We start from the raw sequence: 9270 nt of genomic DNA, 5'->3' as shown, positions 1-9270 counted from the left end.
TTTAGTGAGAACGATTTTTAATATAAAACATATTTCAAAATTATTTGAGGAAAAAATGCTTTCCCCATCCAATATTTGAAGGATTTGTTGTATGATCATATAGAAAGTCAAGCTTTAATTGCAAAATTTAGACAGCAGAGAAAGTCTGCATTATACATTTATAACTCTGTGGACAAGGACGTATGTATTCAGTTCAAAGATCAAAGAAAACCCATGCAGTCCAATTACCATCAAGCTGAGGAGTCAGAAAATACGGCATGTGTATATCCATTTTTTAAAAAGGTTTGTTTTATGAATTCACTGACAAAGAAATCCTACTGTTTGAAAAGGAGTAAGAGACAGTTACATACCATGTTTTATTAGTAATAGTGTCAAATGCAACTCATGTGTCAAGTCTGTAGTTTGCGAAACATCTGATGATTGGAAAGTGCTAATAAGTGTAATGTACATTCAAGTACATTGCTTCAATTTGAAGAGTACTTTCTCTACTGGAGCATCTGGATGTATCATTGCTAATGCTAACACTGTGAATCACCCACTTCAATCCACCAAATATTCTTCAAAACTTCTCCAAAGTGACAAACAAGATTGAGACACCCTTCCTTTACAGAAAAGGAAAAAAAATAATCAAGATTTTATATTTGAGCACCTAACCTAGTGTGTAGGCATCTAAACACATTTTCAAAGGCCAGATCTCACAAAAGTACCGCACGTTTTTCCATTTGCATGGTCTTATATTTTACTTTCTAGAATAATCTGCATATTCCGACATTCATACCAGAGTACTCCCTACAGAGGATGAAGACCTTTTTTTCCATGCATTGCATTTCATTTGTGTTTGATTGCAATCAAGCCAGCATTTAGTCAGCTGTCCCTTGGCCCAAGGAGAGCAAGTGCGACAGCACGAGCTCCTGAGACAAAGCTGGATGCCAGGAGGATGTTTACCAGCATAATTATGTCATGCAAGCCATCTGTGACATCCTGACCCCACAGTGCTTGGTTCTTTCATCTCCCGAAGTGCTTTGATCCAGTGGTGAACTGTGAGGAAATCTGCACGGCCTCTTAGGTAGGAAACCATTCTCACTGAGGCAGACACGGCTGGACAGACAACTTCAAGGCCTTAACCTTGTCTCTGTCAGGCAAAGAAAAGTTCTTAGTGAAAATATGCTGGTATCTATCATTCAGTTCTTAACATAATCACCAGTGCTATCATTGTTAAACAAAAGAGAGCACCCTTCCTCTAAAAGCAAAAACATCTATTTAGCCACATCAATGTTCTGCCTCCTCATGGTGTGCCGCTCCATGGTCATCACTATTTCTCTCATAAAAAATGTGCAGTAAGAGGGTTTTTTTCTTCTCAGGATTCTATTTCTTCCATCACTTCCATCACAATTGTTCGAGGGCCAGTCAGGATGAGGTTGCTCACTGTCCTGTAATCCACGTGGAGAACATTGAGGCCATTGACAGATACGACAAACTGGCAAACCTGAGGAGAAAAGAGAGCAGCAAAAAAAGACTTTTTTTTGTAAGGTTATTTACACAGAGGTACTATCAACTCCTGGGGGCACAAAACCTCCAGAACTCTTCATACCATCTCATTCATCACTCTTAAAAAAAATGCATTTCTTAGAATCATAGAATTGTCAGGCTTGGAAGGGACCTTAAACATCCCCTGATTCTACCCCCCCCGCCACGGGCAGGGACATGCCCCACTAGATCAGGCTGCCCAGAGCCCCATTCAACCCGACCTGAAAAACTTCCAGGGATGGGGCTTCCACCACCCCTCTGGGCAACCTGTGCCAGTGTCTCACCACGCTCATGGGGAAGAACTTCTTAACGTCCAATCTGAACCAGCTACCCAACATCCTAAAACTAATGTAGCATTAATCTAAAACTGATCTAGCAAGCTTATTTTCTGCAAAATTTTTTTAAATACTAGTGCAACTTTCAAACCTGTGAAGTTCTGAAGAAATACATCAACCATTTTTCTTGTAACAATGATCTTTTCCTTATAACAATGATATTTTCTGATATCAATGGTGCTTTGAAAATAATATGGGACAAGATAGCTCTGGTTATTGCAAAGAGTCTATTATGCTTAGTTTGTCTCAAATACTTCAATAGAAACCATGTTAGACAGCTCTTGGTAGTCACGGTAAAAATATGCATCATGTTTCCAGGCTCAGGACAAGGTCTGGATGGTGACTTCACTAGATTTGGTGCTAAAACTTCCACCAGTATAACATGACCCCAAAGAACCCAAATTCTAGGAAATAATACCATGGAAGATGAAGTAAGTCAAGACAGATTGAAATGTCACTGCCATTTTCAGGAGATTTTCCTACACGACTTTAGTTCTCTTTCCTGTTTATGTGAACTGGTTTTGGTTTTCTCCATCAAGTATATCTCATACCTTAATTTCAAATATGCTAATATAAAGCCATAACAAATTCAAATGTTTAAAATCTTGTATGATCAGAAGCCACTTCCAGTCCCAAAAAGTCTTTATAGAAATATTCTGTGTATCTTAAAAAGAGTTAATCACAGAAAAAGTCACATCAACGTTGTAAAAAACTGAAGAGTAAAAGAAAGGTGACAATGCTGATTCCTGGAGCATGTTAAGCCTTCTCTATATGTAATCATAATATTACAGTATCTGGTAAAAAGGCCAAAAATGTGCAGTGTCTAGATGGTAAAATTATGGAAACTAAAGCAACAATAACATCATTCTGACACTTCAATGAAAACAATATATTCACTAGAAGGTTATTTTACTCATAAGTAGTCTAAAGTCTCTAAGAAAGAAGCTATGAAGAGCCTATCAATAGGAATTTTCATGCTTTATTTTATATTTTTACCTTTCCTATTTAGGCAGAACGTATGCCAAAGAGGTGGGAAGGAGCTCTGGTGTCTTCCACTGCTAGTCCTAAAACAGATTTTCTCACAAGCCAAGTCATTTGACTTTTGTGCATCAGCTACCTTCCCCCTGAAGTAAAACGTGTGGTGAAACTCAATTTGTATTTGTGCAAAACGTACAGAATGTTACAATGTTCCATTTAAGGCAAATCATAGAGGAAGCAAAGGCGGTCCAAAAATGTAACACTTCATCAAAAACACAACCGATGTTTTTAATCCCTTCTCCTTAGGGCCTCTGCAAAGAAAGAGCAACAGCAGCAGCCCCTGAAGGGAGGGCAGACGTCTCTCCCACACCTTACCCCTTCCCCTCAGAATTCCTCTGCAGAGCTGAAAATCCTGGAAGTCAGCCTTACTGCTAGCCTGCTTAATTACTGGTAGCCTACTTAATTACTGGTAGCCTACTTACTTACTGGTAGCCTACTCAGCCAATGTCCATGGCAGCTTTCCTGTACATTCATATGCTGCATTTTAGCTGCAGGTAGCACTGGGAAAATGGTTCCATTGTTGCATGCAGACAAGGCCTTCTGAATTTTAAGGATTTGGGCTGAAAAGGTTAACCCATCATCCTCTGCAGTGTGCCTCAGTTAGTATCTTGGAGGCATGTCTCTTCAGTTGAAAATGCAGATTATTTCAGTATCTATAGGCCTCAATATCCAGTGGTATTTCCTAATGCTTTCTAAGGCTTTCCAAGATTGTATCAAGTTTTACTGAATTATAGCTCCGGCTCCAGAATAATATTTGGGTTGATTTGAAACAGACCTTCAGAAATAACATTGTCTCTTCTGGCTTAACACAATTTTTGGAATTTGGATGGCCGATGTTTGTTTTACTACCCCATGTTCTCAGACTTCTCAAGTTACTGGAATCCCAATGCATGGGACTCGTGTTTGGCCAGGGACAAGCATGCAAGTATGTGATGGATAAATCTGCATGCTGGATCACGCCAGGGGCATTCGGGGGCCTCTGGGAAACATCCCTGGCACAGAAGCAGACTTTTTGGCCCAGCCAGGCACTTGCACCAGGGCTGCAATGGTGTAAATGTGGACAGTACAGGCACCACAGCAGTCAACAGCAATCTGGATGCCAAAGACTGAATTTCTTACGCAAAAGACACAAGTTGACGCATCTGTGTTCTCAGCATGTTCTAATGCATGCCTTTGGCAGTATTACTAATCAGTAATGCGTACGGGCTGAGAACAGTCCCCTTCGCGCCATCCTTTGCACTGGATCCAAATGGCTTATTAGCCAAATGATTTATCCCTACCCACCACTTCCAGTACCTAGAATTAGATGCAAAACAAGCCAGATGAGAAGAGAAATGCAGCAAGGAGGACAAGGCATAGAAGAGCATACTTCTGTCCTAAAATTGCATGAAAACACCCATGAGGAACAGGCAACCTACCCTGGGGGCAGAAAGCTCTTTCCATGGCCACCACTTGGCCAGTGCCCCCAAGGACTGAGTTTGCAAACTCCAGATTCAGCTCCCTCAGGGACAAAGAAATGTGGAGCCAGTTGCTGCGTCCTCCAGTCCTGACGAGGGAAGAGAGATTTGCATAGTCCTGAGCCTCTCCTTATGCCCTCAGCTCACACAGTTGTCTTCTTCCAGCCTCCAGTTTTCCACGCACTGCTGCATCCAGCAAGGGGAAATGAAATGCAGCACTCCTGCTTTCTGCATTTTGGCCATCATCAGTCCCCAAAAAAAGCGGACCCGGTGCGTTGCCCTCTCAGGGGAGTTACAAACAAGCGAGAGTGAGCAAGTGCCCACAAACCAGCCCTGACCGAGTGTATTAATCCAAATATTATTATCTCATGAGTTTTGTTAAGGAGACTGGTTACAAAATCACAATGATTTAATGTTACATTTATAAAAACACATTTCAAAAAGCTGTAAGCGCTCAGCTCATAGGTACATCTGTTAAGGGCTTTGTAACTATAAACATGTAAAATTTCTTTGTTGGTTGCCACACATGAGTAACTCTAACAGATAATAAACTAAAGTTAAAAGAGCTTCAAAGAGCCTTTTATTGCTCATTTCCTCGTAGCTCTCCAAGGAGCTTGACAGGAGATAAGTATTCATTTTTATCCCTCAGACTTCAAGAAATGACAAAGCCCAGAATTAATTCCAACCATTTAGTTGGTCAGGATGTGGCGATCTAAAAACCACAGAAACAATAACAGTTAAATAAAGTAACACTGAAATGAAAAGACTGCCTTAATTAATTTCAAATATTTAAATGTTACAGTAATAAACATATACTGTTAAGTATTTCAATTTACCACCTTGGCACAGAGCAACCTAGAGAGGTAGGGATAGCAGAAAAGACATTTCTGTCCTTCTGCAGGTTTTCACTGGCACATTGGGAAGGTTTAACTAAATCCAAGTATTCCCAGGAAAAGGGATACTTGAACTTTAGGCTTACATTTGAACAGAAGGGATCTGGGAACCCATCAATTAAAGAAGTTAGCAAAGATTTGTCATGCCATTTATCATCAAACTGAAGACATAGAGAAGAGGAATTATAATTAGTTACCATAATGTTTAATGGCCAAAATCAGGATCGCGCTGTACTTGGAGCTGTACAACCCTTCCTCCCCCTCACCGGTTACTGCTCTTCCCTCTGCGTCAGGCTTTGGCTGCCTGCCCCTCCTTGATCTTGCCAAGCTGCCCTGGAGATGTACGTCCACGCCCCTGGATTTTCCTGCCAGGAGAACTGACACCAACCAAACCAAAGCCCTGTTCTCTCAGAGGGAGCTGCCTGCGCTGGGGCTGGACAGCTCAGCCCGCACTGGTCAGCAGCTGCGGTGAGGATGACTGCGGTGAGGATGACTGTGGGATGTTCCCAAGGGATGTCAGAGACCATCTGCAGTTATGGATGTGGAATTGCACAACAACCTTAAAGTCAATTACTGAATAAAAACATCACACACCTGTCACTGATGCTTACTTAGCGTTCTGCCTCAGGATGACCTTAATATTTATGAATGCTACAGAGAAATTATTTGAGGATAGGCAGTTTGCTAGCCTAAATCCTTGGATATTCAGAAGCTGTTTGTGCCATAGGCTTTAGCCACCTTTAGCCACGTGTGCCTTTTTCTAGGCACATGTTTTAGAAGGGTGCTGTGGAAGATCATGAACAGTTGGACATGCCCACCACAGAATTTGGTTTAAGTCATGACTGCAAAGCTCTTTGGGACAGCCCTAAAAAAAGCATTTAATTTTACAGATGCAGTGAACATCACTATTCATCACTTGGTCACGAAGCAAGTAACAGGTCCACAGAGTAAATAGATATTATATCTCAAAATAGTAGAATAAGACCATGATTACACAGTTACTTTAATTTGACATATTTTTTAAAAAGCTTGTGTTGAAGAGGAACAGAAAGGCTGGTGCCAGCACACAGGAGGGAGTATAGTTGGGGGTGGCTGAGGAGCTGCCCTTCTCCACAGCAGCAAACACCGGCGCCCCATTTCAGTGGCCGTGGGTTAAGGCTCTAATTCTCAAGGGATTTATCATTTCCATTTCACTGTCAAGATCAGTGCTCAGAATCCAACTCTGTGTTTTGGTTTTTTTTCCTTGCTAATTTCTCTTTAAGAAAGGGAGTATAAATGCTATCACAAATACAGATCAAACAGGAAATCAATGTTAGCAAATACAATGTAGGCTTGAAATTCTTGAATACAAAGCTAGATTATGCAAAGTGCCCTTAAGTCAGTGGCAAAAATACTGCTTTTCAGCAGTACTGATATTTTACCCAGGTATATGGGCAGTAATGGGACTATTCAGAGTCTAAGACTGCAAAGCACAAAGCCTCTACCAGCACACTTGAACTTTCTCCTCCAACAGCAACAAGGCCAACCAAACCACATGCTTTCCATGGGCTGTTTGACACAGACAGTGGCTCTGGCATCAGGTGTTACCAGCATAAAGAGATGCTGAAAACACTGCCAACAATTCATTTCCACTGAAGGTGCAAATACTACTGTACACGTGGCAACTGCAGGAAGGAAAATCTTAAAAAAATGCTGGAGAGAGAGTGAATTCCAGCCTTGCACTCATCTTTCAGTCCAGAGCAGGCAGGATTTCACCCCTGGACCCTGCACGGATCTGAAACAGATTTCCAGCAGCGAGCAGCTCAAACAAGGGCCAGGTCCTGCTGCAAAGCAGGTCCCTTTGAAACCAAGGTACTTCAAAAGTTATTAGCATATTGCACAGAAACATGCAGTCGTTGGGAAGGCTGTGTGTGAATCAGAGCTGGCTCAGTCATCCACCATAAGACAGGCCGGACTTAACCCTTTGCTCTAGTCATAATTTGTACGCACACTAATCTATATATAGTTATGGGAGAGTTTAGGACATGCTCTCTCAATTATCATTTCTTCTTATCATCTGATCTGATGCCAAAGTCATACAGAAAATTTTTACTTTAAGAAAAACCATTTCCAAAATACATGGGAAAATGCATTCGTTTCTTTTTGATCTTTTCTTTTAAAACATTATTAGCATCAAATAGAAATGATGAGTTCAGGCAAAATGTAGGAGTTGTTTTCAACCCTGGAAAGTTCTTCAGCAATATTCCTAAGAACTAAAATAAAAGCTTCTAAGTATAATTTCTTTCAGAACTGTCTAAAGAAAAGTGTATTTTGACAATTTTACAGAATAAAATTGATACCAGAATTGACAATATAACTATTTCAAAAAGAACAGTCCAATGTTAGTTGGTTTGCTTTTCTTCTTGATAAAGAAAATGAAATCCATTACAGGAACAGACTGTTTCACAGGCAGTTAGCAAATCCATCTATTTTCTATGTGTAATCTGCATGAGAGACCTGTGAGATCCTGATTTCTATTAAATATCAGGCCATGTGGTCAGCAAGATCCCCTCCTTAGAGGCACCCATGCAAACTGGGGCTGAAGGATTAACATTTTGCAATTGTCAGTGACCTGGAGATCTCTTAAGCAGAACACTCAATCAAGCTCTTCACACTTTATAGATACTTTTTAAAACTCTGGGTCAGTTCTAAGATGGAAAAATTACTGGTTGATTCCTTTGGTATGTCCACAGCTCTCACCTGTGAAGGTTACTCAACTGCTGAAAAAGCAAAGCAAGAAAAAGAATTTTTTAATCATCACTTGTTTTAAAAGGTAGAATATCTGCTTTGGCTTTTTTTGTTTTGCTGATGGATTTCAGCAAAATTTGGGGAAGGCATAAGTGCTACAAGAATCTGAAATACAGCTTTCTAGCCTTCACTAAGGAGGAAAGGGTTATCCAAGCTTGAACATTTTAAAGGAAGAGTTATCTTTCCAATGGGATTTCCCCCTTTCACATTCCCTCAGCTCCTCTGGGGATGCTGGGAACTGCTGCTCCCATTCCTGCCTCCTGCTTTCTCAAGCAAACAGATGGAAATCAAGGCACACTTTTAAAAATCTAATTTAAATATGAAGAGGTTGAGAAATAAGTGAGAGTAAACACTCCCAACTAAGGCCGTTATTTTGTCAGAGAGGAGATAAAAAACTACCCTGTTTCTACTTTTTATTGCAGTTCCCACTTAAAAAAGGAACTATTTACCACTGGGTAACCACACAGGTTTGCCCTGCCAGTCGTTAGGTCTCTCAAATAAATCTTCCAAGCTAATTACCACATCCTCACCTTCCACCTCACACACCACACTACGAGTTTGTACAAAAACCCCTTAGTGGCAACACCAGAGAATGAGGTTTCCCTCTCCTTAGGGAGTAAAGAACTAATCTTAAAAATACTACTTTTAAAAGAAATAGGGGGTGGGAATTACTAAAAGCTGAAGCAATAACCTGATTTCAGTCTGAATTGCCAAGGACTTTGTGGATCTGGATATCAAAGCTCTTCCAAAGGGGAGGAGGGTTCCTAGCAGGTCTTGGTGCCTGCACGCCCAGGAGGAGCTCCTGTGCCTTTGTGCTGGCTCCAGGGAGCGATGCACCAAAGCCAGGCACCGCTCCCTTTTAATCTTGAGCCAGCAAAACAAATAAATGAAAGGACTTGTCTACAGGCAAAATATGTTCCCTGATGTGCCTGACATGGTTGGAAGAAGGAGGCAAGAGATACATATCGGGTTGGAGCCAAAGTGAAAGAGGGAGATGAAAAGGAGGTGAAGACAAGATCAACCTTTCTAGCAGCAGCTTACATTAGATCAATAAACTGCAGCTTAAGTGTTCAGATAATTTAAAGTCCAAGTGAAATCAATGGCAAGATGTATGTTAAGAGTGGAAGGAACAAGCAAAGAGAATCATAGAATCATAGAATTGTCAGGGTTGGAAGGGACCTCAAAGATCACCTGCTTCCAACCCCACCGGCATGGGCAAGGACATCTCCCACT

General features: G+C 41.1%; 1 protein-coding gene across 1 annotated transcript in view; it reads right to left on the bottom strand.

The window, feature by feature from the left end:
- Positions 1–1357: 1357 nt before the first annotated feature.
- LOC104281360 (DEP domain-containing mTOR-interacting protein) overlaps positions 1358–9270 on the bottom strand; it is a gene marked incomplete at its 5' end in the record, with an annotated part of 46791 nt that continues 38878 nt past the window's right edge. Inside the window, one exon of the mRNA XM_009879330.1 lies at positions 1358–1486. Coding sequence (XP_009877632.1) covers positions 1358–1486 — 129 coding nt within the window. The remainder of the gene's footprint in view (positions 1487–9270) is intronic.

This window comes from Apaloderma vittatum, unplaced genomic scaffold (assembly GCF_000703405.1).
Source record: "Apaloderma vittatum isolate BGI_N311 unplaced genomic scaffold, ASM70340v1 scaffold11132, whole genome shotgun sequence".
Classification (NCBI taxonomy): Eukaryota; Metazoa; Chordata; class Aves; order Trogoniformes; family Trogonidae; genus Apaloderma; species Apaloderma vittatum.
The sequence above is the reverse complement of the archived record's forward strand: the minus strand, read 5'-3'. Positions and strand labels throughout refer to the sequence as shown.